The sequence below is a fragment of the Corapipo altera genome, unplaced genomic scaffold, assembly GCF_003945725.1.
Source record: "Corapipo altera isolate COAL_440 unplaced genomic scaffold, ASM394572v1 61411, whole genome shotgun sequence".
NCBI lineage: Eukaryota > Metazoa > Chordata > Aves > Passeriformes > Pipridae > Corapipo > Corapipo altera.
In genome coordinates, this window is record NW_020884875.1 from 1,458,038 (window position 1) to 1,474,429 (window position 16,392).

Below are 16,392 nucleotides of genomic sequence, written 5' to 3' on the forward strand. Positions count from 1 at the left end.
ATTTTGGAGTGGCATCGGATTGTACCCAGGAGTTGTCAACACAATTGAAGAAGGCAGTGCTCCCCACAAGGGCTGTAGGATATTGTTTAGGAAACCTGTAGAAGGAGATTCCCAGAGGCACTGATACTGTGTTACTTAAGTTCCTCTCAAGGTTCAATTTATCACAAAAAGCAGACTCCTCAAGAATACTCTTCCCCCCAAGTTGACATGGTACTTTACTGGGTCAAGGAATTATTCAAATGTTAAAATTTGAATTAAAGTGAAATTATAAATGCCTGTTTTTTGCTGACTATCCAGAACACCTGTTTATTTTTTTAATTGGAAACTGAAGTAAGCAATAAACTAAAACATTAAAAACAGTGACAATGTAAGAAAGAAACATTTTATTTCACCAGCCAGAGTTTGCACCTTTGCTAAATGATTAATGGGTGTACTGTGCAATCCCAAAAGCAGCAGGAGGAAAAGAAAAGTATATTTTGGAGAAGGTGATGACTGGATTCTAATCTCCATGATAAAAATAATTTCTCTAATTAGAAACATTTCAACTTTGTGCAAACTTTTAGTAATGCTCTAATTACAGTGTATCCTTGTAGTCACGGTACATAGTTTTAACTCCGAAACTTCAGTTACCTTTTGCTTAGGGTGATTCTCAGCCAGAGATTGTGCTTATGTAAGTGAAATCTGACAGACTGCTGGAGTCACTGGAAGGACTCCTTCTGTCACTCTTTCTAAAATTAGCAATTTTGATGTGACTTTCACAGATGAAAGAAGCATATATGTCTGTGGCTTCATCTGACACTCAGTTAATCCAGTCAGGGTTTTTGGATAAGGCCAGAATAGGTGTGTAGCTAATATAAACCTCCACTGTAGAACTGAACTGTGCGTTTACAAAACAGATTAGAGTATATTCTTTATTAAACACTGGATCTGTCAGAATGCTCTTGTGATACTGAACAAGTATTTAATTGTCAGACTATGATTTTCTTTTCCATTGTAGATTAGTTCCCAGTCTGGGTCGCAAGTTTTGGGGGTTGTGTGCGCATCCCACCAAGGAAACAAATCAAGTCTATTTTGCAGCTGCTCTTTCCATATGTCTCTGTAAAGCAGTACGGAATACTTCCACAGCAAAGTCAACATCCTTTTTAGTAATGCACATAGGAGGCTTAATTCTAAATGTCTGAGGAGAGAGAAAAAAAAAAAAAAGAAATCCTAAAAATGGTATGGAAAGAATACAGTTTCAAGCAGCCCATCTAGGTCAGCACTCCCCTTCTGCCCTAAAAAACTGTGGAAAAATAATACAGGAGAACAGCATAGCAGGGACTGAAGCTTATGATAAGTGCACTCTGAAGTGGGGCTGAATTTTGGACTTGACTGCATTTAATTGCATCTGACTCATGACTCTCCTCTTGATAACCTGATGCCTCCACAAAAGACCTGAGTAGAGTAGGTCATGTCTGCAGCTCTGTTACTGCAGACAGAACTAGTGTAAAATCTCAGGTGGGTTTGTTTTAAGAAAGAACAGAGACAGATGTATTTTCCTTTCTGGCAGCTTTCCCGTAGGGAAAAGTGGTATCTGCTGAGAGTGCCAGCCTCTTGCATTGTGTCAACTGATTTGGTGGTTTATTATAGGCTTTTTTTAAAGGCTTTTAAGAGAATGCTTTATGAATGAATCACTAAATACCATCCTTTAGTTAGGGTGCTATAGCTGGAAGGCATGTTGATCAGGAAGGGATATATGTACAGCTAAACTTGGCAAGAACATAGGCTCTTAAATCCAAGTGTTTGATCTATGTTTCCAAGAGTATTTAACTTCCATAAGAATCTTAAACTTCCAGTTTAAATTTTTCTGTCAGCATATCACAGGACTTAATACAGCAAAAGTGGAATAATGGCCTTTTCCCACTCACAGCCCTTACTGAAGCAAACACAGATAAACAGCCCTCTCATCAGACAGAATCAGACTTTACTACACTGAGCTGCAGCGTATTACCCATGTTCTGCTCTTGACTTGGGGAAGAACTGATGAGGAGACAGATGCAGCGTCTAATTTATTTTAACCACCCTCCATCTATCTCACAGGGAAGCTGCTTCCTCTGTGTCAGAGGGCTGCACTGACCCAACCAGCCCTGAGTTAAAGCATCCTCAAGTGGTTGGGCTGATGCCCATTCACATGTAATTCTCACTTCTGCGTTGCACTGCTGAACTTGCCATAAGCAATTATTTTTTTTTAAATTACAAATAGAATGTTACCAGCTCTCCAGACTGAAAGAACTAGCAAAACCAGCCTTATTTTGTACTGACAAGTCAGGTGATAACATAAACTATAGCAAAGACTTAGCGGGCCTGCTTATTGCTGAGTTTTTCTAATTTACACAGACTTTGGTACTGTAGTACCTTGATATTCTAGGGGAAGTTGTCTTTCTAAAGGAGAACTCCAAGGCTTTGAGCTAGTCCAGCATACTTGAAAAGATTCAAATAACTCCTGCCCAGTTTGAAAATACACAACATTAAACAGAGATACTTCCTAAAAATATACTTTTTCTAGTTTATTTACTAAACTGAAGCTAATTTAACTAATTTAACTCAGATGTAGTTCATGAGGACAGAAAATAAGCTTATTTATAACCAGAGGTTCAATACCTGACTGTAGAGCCCTCCTCTGCCAATCAGAACCCCCATGTCTTTACAGTCCTCCCAGATCTGATCAACTTCTTCAGCTGGAAGAGGGCAGCGACTGTCCTGAGGAAAGCAAATATTAAACTTCACTTAGATATTCTAAATTAGTTCTACGGAAAAGATGTCTATTCAGGTCTCTTCAATAAATCCCACTCTCAACTCTAGCTGAAAATGTTAGCATAACTCATCTGCTTTGATGAGTTTATGCAATTAAGGTACATGTCAGTGTTTACTCAAAGCTTGTGAAATAGCGGAATGATGGAAGGTTCTGGCTCATTTTTAGCCAGAGCCATGTTTTCTCACTTCACTGGCTGCTTTTTAACAGAAAATATTCCTATTATTTCAACTGAAATAAAACGTGATAAAACTTCCAATAGTACTGTAAACTGAAAGGAATAAAGTAAGACACTAACCTTATCTGTCACCATTTCTACTCCAATCATAAGTCCCTTGCCACGAACATCTCCAACAATCTTGAATTTATCCCGTAGTTTAGCCAACTCCAGTAACATGTATGTTCCCACATCCTCACTGTTCTTTTGTAGACCGTCTTCTTCAATAGCCTGGTTAAAATGATGTACCATGACAGTGTTGCAGGAAAAGCTTCCAATACATTCTGTTAATCCCATTGAGTTTGACAACTGTATTTATCTCACTTCACTGTAGACTATGTTCCTTCACTTACAGTTTCCTTCTCTTACAAGCCCCTAATGGCATCAGAATACAATTGAACATAGTATTTTTAAGTTTCTGTGGCATTTCTCACATTTAACTTATTACTTATGTTTAATCTGGTAATTCTTGCTCACATGTACTCATAACTGGAAAATATCTGACCAGAAGTATTATTTTCAAGTATTTCAATATTTCACCAAAATATTTTAATTCTTTCTCAGTATCATGAGAAGAATATATTAGACAAGGCATATCTGTGTGTACTAGGCAGCCTTTTGGGGAACAACTTGAGTGTTTCAATTATATTCATCCACTCATGCCTTTTAATCACAATCTTTTCTTTGTTCCTTACTTTGCCCTCATTAATCAAAGTTCCGATGTGCAGGCACATGTTGGCGCCAACAGAGAAACTATTTATGAACATAATATCTGCATTAAGAAAAATCACATAAACACTCCCCCCCTCCCAATATAATTGCAGAAGATAAAGTGGTTGTTTCTCCTTTTCTTCTTTTTCTTTTCTTTTCTTTCAACTCCATTTTATTCTTCCTGAGTTTGACAATCTCCATAGAATTATTTCAGAGCCAGGCTCCAAGTTATTTCAGAGTCAAAAGAATCTAAAATACCGATTCTTTCTTGTTTATGAACTGTTTTTTCAAAATGGTTTTAGTTATATGATCATCCTTCTTATAAAATAGCTTAACCCTCCAAAAAATGCTCAGGAAAGTAACATGAGTAGAAAGTGTAACTATAATCTGGAACTGTAATCAAGTGAAATTCAGGAATGAATGGTCTGTATATGATCAAGACATATTAAACAGTGACCTACTACCCACTGACTGATTTTCTACTGGATAATAAATGAAATTTTTCTGTTGTCTTTTTCATGAGGGATTTTTTTTCCAGGAGGAATTCTGACCTTAAGTATTTTTAACTGTCTGACCATTAAGGTTTTTTAGGCATAAGGTAAAAGCTGTTGAGTGGAATCAATTTTGTTAAGCATGTGTGCCAGAAAATAGATCTGCTTTAGCTAAGGATTTGTGTAGTCCTATGAAATAGTTAGCTAAGGTGTTTGAGAAAGTACTTTCTTACATTTTTATTAACGAAGTGAAGAGCCTCAGGGAGATAAAGATGGTTCTGAAAACATAATTAGAGGGCTCCTATTCTTTCTAGAGATTTGAAAATTTTTGCAATTAAGCTAATCAGAATTCTTACTATGCATAGAGCACATTGGCCATGTGTGCATAATACATGCCTATGTTTATGCACTTTATACAGTTATTTAAAAAACTGCCCACATAGAACTTCACACATGTAAACATTTTCCATTTTTCGATACAAATGGAAGTGTGGTGTATGTAAATTTATATAATATTCTCCCTACATCAAGAACTGCAGCTCCAACTACGCAGGCCAAAGGGCTTCCTCCAAATGTATTAAAGTGAAGGTTTTGAGCCAAGGAATCTGCAATCTCTAGAAGAAAAAAGGACAACACTGATTACTCTTTCAGTTCATAGAATCATAGAATTATAGAATGGTTTGAGTTGGAAGGGACCTGAAAGCCCCCTGCCCTGGGCAGTTGCACCTCCAACTAGACCAGGTTGCTCAGAGCCCCATCCAGCCTGGCCTTCAACACGTCAGCTGGGGCATCCACAGCTTCTCTGAGCAACCTGTTCTTGTGCCTCACCACCCTCACAGTAAAGAATTTTTTCTAATATCTAGTCTAAACCTACTCTCTTTCAGTTCGAAGCCATTCCTCCTTCTCCTGTCATTACAAGCTTTTGTAAAAAGTCCCTTCACAGCTTTCTTGTACCAGAAGGCTGCAATTAGGTCATGCCAAAGCCTTGTCTTCTCCAGGCTGAACAAACAATCTCTCAGCTTTTCCTCACAGGAGAGGTGCTCCAGCCCTCTGGTCATCTTGCTGGCTTCCTCTGCCTTGTTTGGTAACTGTACTCACCTGCTTTAATTGTTAAGTTACATTTGCTGAGTGGTTCAGCCCTGATTCTACTGGAGACAATGCAGTAAGATTTCCTGGAAGCAGTCTGTGCAAAATATGACAATTTCCAAAAACTATAGTGTCTAGCAAATGCCAAAACAAAACTTTTTTTAAAAAGTCACAACTCCAACATATGCTGTCATTTGAGATCTACAAACTTTCTTCACTAGATTCAGCCATCCATTTGTATGAATCAAGCAGCTGGCTAACAAGCAGTACATTGATTAGTAACATGTTGAATTCTGTAAGGATTTCCAGGCTCTGTTAACAGCTCTATACATGACTCACAAGGTCATTCCTCCTTCAGTTTTACAAATAACCCCATTTAAATACAGCTTTGCACTAATATAGCACAACACTTGGTAAAACAAATGAGTAATGAGAATCCAATTCATTCGTCAAAAGATAGATGAGACAAAGATTATTAATAAGACTCAGCTTTTTGAACTCACATCTCTCAGTAAATGACTACTGTGCAGTATATTTTGTAATTACTCTTTTTTAAATCACAGCAGAACAGAAAACATACCTTTGGTTGTAACAACAGCTGCCATTGGGAAGCCATTACCAATTCCTTTTGCCAAAGTAACTATGTCAGGGACTACATCATGTGTTTGGAATCCCCAGAAATGGCTACCTGTCCGTCCAAATCCTGTTTGTACCTTTCAAAAGAAAAATTCAGAGAAAATCCCCATCACTCTCTCACACTTTACAATACATACTGATTTGCATTAAACTGCAACTACATTTGGAGTCAACTTATTCAGATAGCTCTGCACAAAATACTATTTATTGTACTTGGGTTTTTCTTTCGTGTGATAACACACCATCATGTCTTAGGCCTGGTGAGATGCACAAATAAGATGCAGATTCCATGTCAAAATGGTGAGGAAATGCAGATGCTTGTGACATTTAAAAGCAACTCCAAGACTGCTGATTTCTGCCACTGCAATGCTTGAGGTATATATCACAGTCACTTTGAAGCATTTGATACTATTTCAAAATAGTTTTAGCTAAGGAAATTCTATTTCTAAAATGTACTTGCAGACGTACAGCAATCAACTTTCTTCTATATTTTCTTACATGAACAACACTCATAGGAGGAATGCATATTGTGACAAACCTCACATCACAACTGACATTTATTACCTGCATATTTGTGCAAATTTACTGCTCCCAAAAGGTAAGGACTGAAGTCTTGCTACAAACATTACCTTTGCCTAAAATCAGAACAAAGGTAGTAAAAATTGGCAGGCTCCTATACTTAGAAAAATGTACCATATTAAACTATGAAGTGCATAGCATTTAATTTGGATTTTTCTGTGACAACTTTCAGAGGTAGCCCAAATTCTAGAGCTCTTATGTAAAAAAACCCAACTCACTTCATCTGCGATACAAATGCCCCCTCTTTCCCGTATCAGCTGATAAGCTTCCTTTAAGAAATTTCTTGGGTACTGAACAGCTCCATTAACACCCTGGCAAGAGAAAAAGACAATGTCTCCAGGAACAAAAAAGGAAACAGGAATTCCACTTAAGAAAAAACTGTGGGAGCCCTCAGGTAATAGCAAGACTTGTCTCAAGCTTCTAGCTTCAGCAATGAAACTGCTTCAGAAAGCTTCTGCTCAGGTCATTCATCCCCATTCCACAGTGCTGTCTGCTGTTCCTTAGTTGTGCTGGTATAAATGTTTGTGAGGCCACACCATGAACTGGGTCACTGTAAGGCCCAGTCAAGTAACAATAAACTGCCAAAACAAGGACTTTGAAAACCTAAACACAGCGAGACCCAGAAACTGTGTTAAATAACAAAGTTGAACAGAGAATTCACATTCCTTCTTTGGTTAATTTGTTTAGAATATTGTTTCCTCAATTTCTTTTTACCTTGACAGTTTTCATTTGGATCAGAAATCCAATTCCATGCTACACCTGAACTGTAAAGCAAAACCAGAGAACTGCTTCAATTTTCTTTGAGGTCACAATTCTCACACTTTTTTTTTCTTGCCCGAGATAAATTCTTCATTTTTCCTACTGAAGAATCACATATACAGCTATTCTGAACATAGGGTGAAACACTAAGAGAACGAATCCTGTGGCCATCACTTGCTGGAAGGCTGTTAAAAATACAGTGGACAACATGACTGGGAAGATGTGGAAGGTGTTTCAGTTAAAGTTTACAGAAACAGTACAGAGAAAAGCAGTATGAAAATTGGAAGAAGGTATTAGAAACAAAACAATAGCATGCATCATACTCACTATTTAAATGCAGAAAAAATGTGTATGTTTAATCATGATTCTGCGTGCAGCTTCATGAGCAAAATTCCAGCTCCATTGAAATCAGTGACAAAAGCTGAAATTTTAAGGCAGTGCATTCAATCTTTCAAACATTTCAGGGGCTTAAGGCATTAAAAAAATTATAATAAAAATCAGTAAAAGTCTATGTTCATGATGTAGCTGAAGAATATATGATTTGAGTATTTCACATCATTCGTGTTATCACAACTGAGAAATGTCAAACTACCTACTTGAATTGGTTCAGCAATAAATCCAGCTACTGTCTTAGGTACTGAGGTGTTCAGAGTATCTTTGAACTGTTCAATGTACTGGTCTTTTGCATGACATACACCTGTTTACAGGGGAAACAGTTTAAAGGTAATTTATTTAATATGATACAAAACTAGCTTCAAAATGTGAAATTATGCATCTAAGCGACAAGTATTTTCTGACTACATGGTAAATATCACCTCTCAAATACACTGTAAAAGGCTGAACATTAAAGGAGAGTGTCCTTTCTTTTCTTTTAAACCATGTATACTCTCAGGAATGCCAGTTCCAAAACAGCCAAGCAAAGCTGACAGACAATAAGACTCATTAAACAGGTTATTATCACCTCCAGCAGCAGAAGGTATAAGCAGATATTTTCTCAGAGGTTAGTACACATCAGCATAAGACACAAAGTGTCCTTAGGTTAGTGCAGGTACAAGGATTCTGGAGAACACAGCTGCATATCAGTCTACACTGAAATAAAGAACAGAGTAATTAGTATAAGCAATGCTCCCATTCACTAGGGAGGGCAGAACTAAAAAGAAAACATTCTGCTACATATGCATGTGAATTAAAATATTAAAGAATGCTTTCTGAAAACGTGGATAAAAATTATTGTAATTGTTGTTAACAGCAGAGCAGTAGAGGAGCTTTCATATTGTGTTGTTTACGGGATGTTTTGCCCCATATAAGACTTTTGCCTATCACTGGCTTCAGGTTGTCCCTAGTATTTGCCTTATTCCAAAAGCTGGAAAGCTGTGAAAACTTCAGAAAACACCATCAACACTTCTGTTCTTCCAGATGTGTTAAACTAAGTTGCACAACTTCCAGAATTGATCATAACAAATACTGGAAAAAAAGGCTGAGATTTCAAGAAGAAATCTAAGAATGAGGCATCACCTGCTTCAAATTTTTCTCATTGGGAAGCAGGGTCCTAAGATTCTCTGCAATATTTTCTTTGGTTATCCTTGCAAATCCTAATCAGACATCTACTTTTCTTGAGAAGGTAACTAGAACCTATTTTCACAGTTCTCTAATATTCTCTGATCTAAAAGCCAAAAGCTTTTTGTCATTGACCAACCTTTAGGACAGCTGCATTTTCGAACTGTTTGCACTGGAGAATCTCTACAAAAGCTGCCTCCCCATGGACCACGAAAAACGTCTGGCAACATTGTCTGTCAAGCATAAAAGAAATAGCTACAGCTTTGATGACACCTTTCTAAGAGGTCTTTTGATCTAATGACTAATGACAAAACAAAGAAGACTTGGGAATAACACCAAACTTCCCCCTCACAAATTCGTAGAAAAGGAACAGTTTTGGAACAAACAAGTTTATTCCAGCAACAGTCACTCAACTGATTTTTTTCATTGTTTTGTTCTTTAACTTAGTCAGCCTAGTGGTTATCTAAAATTAATGCCAACATTTTAAGAGTTGCTGGCAGTATTTCGATAATCTTGAAGTACAAAAAAAATCTGCAAAATAGAGGTAGGCAGGCAGACCTAGTAGAGTGAACTCCAGCTTTCTAATCCTTGCTCCTGATGAAATACCACATGACTTGAGGCAACTCACTGAGACAGGTTGGGAAACTGCTATAAATGAGCCTTCCTATAGTCAGTGCTGTGGCTGAGCTATCATCAGTACAGACTGGAGTTGCAGTGCCAGCTTCTAGACACAAGATTACTCACATCTGCTCAAGGGTAGGGAGATAAACCATTGCCATTTAACCCCAAAGGATCTACTTAACAGATATGTCTCCTGTCTTGCTGAAATAGGGTTTCTTTTCATTACAAGGAAGGATCTGCTTCAGACAATCTGAAAGCAGCTTTGCACAAATCTGCCAAAACAAACTCGAGAAAAGGTGTTCTGAGCATTATTATTTTGCTCCTTACCTAGACTTCCATTCAAGCACCAAGCATGAAACTGCAAATCATGACCCCTCATGTTATGGCTGTCCCAAATCCAAATTAGCCTAAGTAACTACACAGAGAAGAAACGGGGACTATGGTCCCTGTTGAGCTTACACAGCAGAAACAGCTACGGCGCGGTTTAGTCAGTGACCATAAAGCACTTGAGGGCAGAAAACATACTAATTGTTGAAATATTCAAATATACTGTTAGCTACCCAGATTATCATAAATAAATAAATAAATAAATAAATAAATAAATAAATAAATAAATCTCACTGTTGTACAGCCAAAGCCATTGGCAACACCATGCTTATAGGGACCAAGAGATGTCAAACCCAGTGTGTAAGGGCTGGCTCCGTGGTAGGCTCCTCTGTTCAAACAAAGCAGATGAACATTATTCATTTCCAAGAAAAGTCTGAAGCAATATTAGTTCTGAGAAGGCATGTTTCTAAGCTACAAATTAGGGGGTAAAATGTGCATTGTTGCACTCAAAACAAGAAGATTCCTACTGCCATTTTTTGCTGTGGTTTTCGAAGATCCATGATTGCCCAACTGCAGTGGTTTCCTGCAATTTCAAATGTTAAAATTGTGAGGTAATGTTTGCAAGGAGAAGAGGACAATGATTGGAATCAACAGCAATTCAGATAGTGTCTCAGCAAGTTCTGCTGTAGCACCTGAGCCCTGCAGAGCAAACATCTCTGTCCTTTTAATCTTGGAAACCGCTGCTCTCTCCAACAGATGTTGCCAATCATTAAGCTGCATGGTGGTTTGCTGTTAGTTTTATACACAAATCAAAAGTTCATTAATGAGAATATACAAGCAAGGGGGGTACCCAATGTTAACAAACACCATAACAGAAAAATACAGCTCTTCATAACACAGCCTTCTATTTTAATATTTGAGGCTCCCTGGGATACATAGCAAAGAGAACTGCTTACACTGGTGCTTGTACTGTACTGATGCTCACCCCTGCACCACTTCTGTCATTAAGCCAGAAGAGCTGTTTGTGTACCTGTGCAGTGAACTGTTATTCATGGCTCTGGCAGAAAAACAAGGCAACAAAACAAACAAAACAAAAAAATCCTTTCACCACTTAAGCTTTCAGCCAGAGCAGTTCCCTGATGAGGTTCACTACTCCACTGTTCCAGAGGTACGTTTGCACCTCCACAGGGGCATGTGAAATGAAGTGAGTGGCAATTGCTGAATCTCGCTCTGGGCCTGAACAAAAGTCCACCAAAGCACACCTCGGACACAGAGACCTGACCAGTTTCAAAGTAACATAAGCAAAAATTGCGGGTTGTGGTTTTTTTGCAAACTAGTGTTAACATACTGTATCAAAACTTCAACTCCCCTTCAACTCCTCTTTGTCAGCTAAAATAATTTTATAGTATTCTTTTCTGCAGACCTGGAGTTAAAGGGTTCCCTATTATTTCTTGACTTAGGCACATAGATTCTGATCACACACACAAAGGAGTTTTGCAGAGATCTATCAGCATTACCTGAAAGAGATGATGTCGAAGTTACGGGTGTGTAGCCTTGCCATGAACATGGCTAAATCATTGGCCTCCGACCCGCTGTTGGTCAGGTAAACCACCTGTGGGAGATTGCTTAGGATCAGTACAGCACACAACCCTGTTGGGCATCAGACCATGTCACTTCATAACATGATGAGCTAAAACCTATCACTTTCACAGCGGGTGACTTCACCACGATAAACTTACTGTTGCCCTTACAGTATAGATGAGAAGTAAGATCAAACTGATGTGCTCAGGAAGAGTACAGAAAAATCTGAGAGAGTTTCAGTATATGGATTTTCCTAAGACAGAATACTGGTCGGTTTCACTTTATAGGTTTTCCTAAGATGGAATACTGAGGGAAAGAAACTAATGCCTTTGTTCCAACTGAACATGACGATTTTATTTTACTATTTTTTTACCCTCCTTCAATCTTTAAAACTGCAATAGCTTCATACTCTTTTGCTAGTCCAGTTTCATTTTGTCACTAGTTTATTTTACCTGAAAACAAAAATTATTTTTCTTACTGTTTCTCTGCCTATGAAATGTGACGTTTTTGTCGTTTATTTATTTAAATGTCAGTAAAGCTCACTACACAAAATACTGTAAAATACTTTTCACTATGAATTTTCATGAGATCAAGCAAATAAGGCTGGATGCATATAAGAATAGTTAAAATCTTCTTACTTTTTTCTGTAATTTTTGAGCTGGCAATGCCCCTTCACAATGATGAATGGAGGGAGAAAACAAACAGAGTGGAAGCTTGGGATATTATGCTTGTCTACATTTAGGTCTAAAGAAAAGGCCTTGAGGGTCATCATGCTCTTTATCTGGCAGTCTATAGTCCCCATAAAGGTTTTCTCTCTACAGTTATCATGGTTCTCATTTATTTAAGAAATATTTCACATAAACATACACCCTCTTCACCAGCCCCTGTTCCTGTCAGAAGCAAAGTACCTTCAGTGGATCTGGAAGAAGGGAAGTCAGCTTTTCAGCATACTCATGGATTGACGGGTGCATGTAGATATTAGTGGTGTGCCACAGGCGAGCAAGCTGTTTCTGGGTAGCCATAGTTACCTTCCTGCATGCAGCACAAGACAAAGGAATTCAATTCCTCACACATTCCACACTCATACATGCACACACCTATGTGTTATTAATTCTGAAAATGCTGCACCATTTGCCAGATGGATGAACAAGCAGACTAAACTAATGAATTCTTCAAAACAGCAGAAGTCAAAACTTAATGTAAGTGATACATGAAATTCAGTAAATTATGTTCTGGTTTTAGGCTCACAGATTAATGAGGAACAAAACCCACATGAGTATCTCTTCCTGTATTTTATACCATAAATCAAAATGCAACATACTTACGGGTGACAGTGACCAACACTGACAGTGACAATTCCAGCAAAGAGATCAAGATATCTTCGTCCTTCATAATCAAACAACCATTGCATATGCCCTTGATGCAGCAACAATGGCTTCTTGTAATACATTCGCAGTGAAGGAGCAATATTTTGTTCGCGAATCTTCTGCATACGTTCATATGGATAGGACTGAGTGGAATAGAAAAGTCAGTACCCGTTCTTGCTTTCTAAAGATCCAGATTAATGGAATTGTAATGGAACACATAGATTACAGCTCTCTAGAGCTGTTGTTCACAGAACTAAGATTTTAACAAATTCTGGCACACAGAAGGTTTTACAAACCTCTGAAACTCAGTTTTCGAAGGAAGACTGGTGTTCTGCATATTCCTTACAGGTTTTCAAATGAACAATGTAGAATTACAGATTTGTCACACAGGTACATCTACAGGTTACAACCAGGTTATATCCTGGTTGTAACAGTTCAGTTTTACTCAAAGAAGCAAATTTTATGACCATATTTAATGCACTGACTATTTATAGCAGATGAGCCTATCACTCAAACCCAGTAATGGGCTTTTATTTAAACTTAGTGCAGTATGCATGACTTACTTTGTATTTTTCAGGTACAAAATCACAAGGAGGCATTTTTGCATGTGTGGAGACAGAGCTTTTCCATTTCTGCTGCCTGAAGGCAACTACAAAATAGTAAGAGAATTATCAAACACTTAGCAAAGTGCACATCTGAAAGAGTTTCTCAATGAGCTTGTTCAGAGAACACACAGACTACAGCAAAAGCCAGTTTTGTAAGGGTTTTTTGTCCGAGAAATTTTCTTTGGGGAAAAATAAGTAGCATCTTTGTAAGGGCAAAATATATGTAAATTTTAAAAAAAAGTCATTTTTTCCTAATCCACTAAAATTCAGTTTTCAGTTTCACACGGACTTTTACTTTGACAGGAAAAGACTTAAAAAAATGTTTCTAATACAAATTCTTATCTGGAAGCATAAGAGAGAACAAGCATTCTCTACAAGGACATGAGGCAGGAGCCCAGGGTGGCTGCAGCAGAGGCAGTGCCGTCAGGGAGCACGGCACAGGCCCAACAGATCTGAACAAGGTTAGCAAAGCAGGGTTAACAGAGAATGCCCCACATAAGCAGAAATGAATTAGGTCCAGAGTCCACCCAGGGCACCCAGTAAGGAGAAGCAGCAGATGAGGCCAGAGACAGGGCTGGTGACAAGGCTACACCCTAAGTCCAAGGTCCATCCAGGAGACAGCGACAAGAGCTGGACTGGTGCCAAGGCAAGGCTCATGGCACAGCTGAAGCAGGGGTCTGAAAGTGCAGAGCTGAGCTGAAACAGGGCTCCCAGGCAGTGAGTACAGGCAGAGGCCCTGGGTGAGGCTGATTAGGGCAGCCCAGACATGCTTAGAGCTCTGACAACTCCCACTGCCATTTTCCATTCTCTCTCCAGGATCCTGGGAGCATCACACTGTCCTGCCTCTCATTTAACTGCAAGTGCAATTTAGCAGGTATCACAAAGAGATACCTGATTGCCCAGAGGGGTTCTGGAGTCTCAGTCACCAGTGATATTTAAGAACTGTCTCAAGAACCAGCGCAATCCTGTGCCTTGCACTCAGGGGCGACCCTGCTTGAGCAGGGATGCTGGACCAGGTGACCCACTGTGATCCCTCGCAACCTGACCCATTCTGTGATTACGTGATTCTGTGAAGAGTTATTTAAAAACAGTCTCTTTCTGCACCTCGAATACTATCTGCTCAGAGCTACACATTTGCTTCTAAAAGCCTAAGGTTTTAAAAAATTTCTAAACCACATTAAATGTAAACGACTAAAGAATAAAATTTCCTGAAATAAATTACATACACTGTCAATCCTCTTACCACCACTTAGAGCGCTAATGAATTAATCATCAGCAAGAGTCCAATCTCAAAAAATTAATTGAAATCCTACCAGTTAGGGAAGTTCTGCCCTTGGAATTCTTGGAAGGGATCTGCAGCTACACCGAAGGGGCTTCCCCCCTCCCGCCTCCACGTCCAGGCAGGGTGTCTGTACCACCGAGCGCAAACCCTCTCGGAGCGGGGTCCCGGATCGCGAGCAGACCCGCCGCATCGTGCCCCCACCGCGACCCCTCGGCCCCCCAAGGCCCCGCTCAGGGAGGGCTCGGGCAGCCGTGTTCCCCGTCCCGCCCAGCCGGTCCCTCACCGCCGCCCAGCGTCCCCGGCCGCCGCGCCATGTCCACCCTCAGCGGGCCGCGGCACCGCCCCCACACGTGCCCGGGAGCGCTGCGGATGCACCGCGCTGGGCCCTGCTGTCACCCTGCGCTGGGCCCCAGTGTTATCCTGTACTGTGCCCTGGTGTCACTCTGTGCTGTCCCCTGGTGTCACCCTGTGCTCTGCACCGCGCTGTGCCCCGCTGTCACCCTGTGCTGTGTCCCGCTGTTATCCCGTGCTGTTCCCTGCTGTCATCCCGTGCTGTCCCCTGCTGTCCCCCTGTGCTGTCCCCCTGGTGTCATCCCGTGCTGTGCCCCACTGTCATCCCGTGTTGTGCCCCGGTGTCATCCCGTTCTGTACCCCACTGTCATCCCGTGTTGTGTGCCGGTGTCATCCTGTGCTGTCCCCCTGGTGTCACCTTGTACTGTCCTCTAGTGTCATCCTGTGCTCTCCCCCTGGTGTCATTCCATGCTGTCCCACTGGTGTCATTCCATGCTGTATCACTGGTGGCATCCCATACTGTGTTCCCCTGGTGTGATTGCATGTTGTGCCCCTTGTGTCATCCTGTGTTCTCCCATCATCCTAAACTGTTTTCTGGCATGCAACTCTGACTTCTGTTTGAAGCTGGATCCCTTCAGAGGGACCTCAACAGGTTGGAGAGATGGGCAGAGAGGAACAGTTTGAAGTTTGACAAGGGCAAATTCTGGATCCTGAATCTGAGGAGGAATAACCTCGAGCACCAGTACAGGCTGGGGGCCAACCTGGTGGAAAGCAGCTCTATGGAGGAACTGTGGGTCCTGGTGGACAACAAGCTGTCCCTGAGCCAGCAGTGTGCCCTTGTGGCCAAGAAAGCCAATGGAATCCTGGAGTGCATTAGGAAGAGCATTGCCAGCTGGTCAAGGGAGATGATCCTGCCCCTGTGCTCAGCCCTGGAGAGGCCACATCTGGAGTGCTGTGTCCAGTTCTGGGCTCCTCAGTACAAGGGAGACATGGAGGTCCTGCAGCAGGTCCCTCAGAGAGCTACAAAGATCGTTAAGGGACTGAAGCATCTCTCTTGTGAAGAAAGGCTGAGAGAACTGGGACTGTTTAGCCTCGAGAAGAGACAACTGAGACAACCTACCTCATCGATGTCTATCAGTATCTAAAGGGAGGGTGTCAGGAGGACAGAGCCAGGCTCTGATCAGTGATGCCAACAGATAGAAAAAGAGGCAGCGGGCAGAAACTGATGCACAGAAGGTTCCCCCTGGATATGAGGAAGAACTTTACTGTGTGGGTAACTGTGCACTGGAACAGGTTGCCACACTGGCGATATTCAAGGACTATCTGGACACAATCCTGTGCAATGTGCTCTAGGATGGCCCAGCTTGAGCAGGGAGGTGGGACCAGATGATCTACTGTGGTCCTTTCCAACCTGACCTGTGATCCTGTTATGTCAAATACAGCCAGGTGGATGAGGAGAAACTGAGAGACACTGTGAGAGGGTCACTGCTG

The 16,392-nt window shown here is 40.6% G+C and overlaps 1 protein-coding gene across 3 annotated transcripts; it reads right to left on the reverse strand.

Moving 5' to 3' along the window:
- Window positions 1-366: 366 nt before the first annotated feature.
- On the reverse strand, window positions 367-14,952 carry AGXT2 (alanine--glyoxylate aminotransferase 2). Of its 3 annotated transcripts, none has more exons than XM_027634706.1 (14): window positions 14,894-14,952; window positions 13,287-13,372; window positions 12,682-12,866; window positions 12,265-12,388; window positions 11,293-11,387; window positions 10,070-10,163; window positions 8,967-9,060; window positions 7,867-7,967; window positions 6,730-6,822; window positions 5,877-6,009; window positions 4,736-4,824; window positions 3,090-3,239; window positions 2,641-2,739; window positions 367-1,177 (listed from the first exon to the last, which is right to left on the reverse strand). In XM_027634706.1, exons 1-14 carry the CDS (start codon window positions 14,922-14,924, stop codon window positions 1,067-1,069), a joined length of 1,485 nt encoding a protein of 494 aa, XP_027490507.1. In that variant the 5' UTR covers window positions 14,925-14,952; the 3' UTR covers window positions 367-1,066. The 3 variants fall into 3 exon arrangements, with proteins under 3 accessions (XP_027490507.1, XP_027490509.1, XP_027490508.1); XM_027634708.1 differs by lacking the exon at window positions 14,894-14,952 and adding an exon at window positions 14,642-14,756; XM_027634707.1 differs by lacking the exon at window positions 14,894-14,952 and adding an exon at window positions 14,255-14,390.
- Between the last annotated feature and the right edge of the window lie 1,440 nt (window positions 14,953-16,392).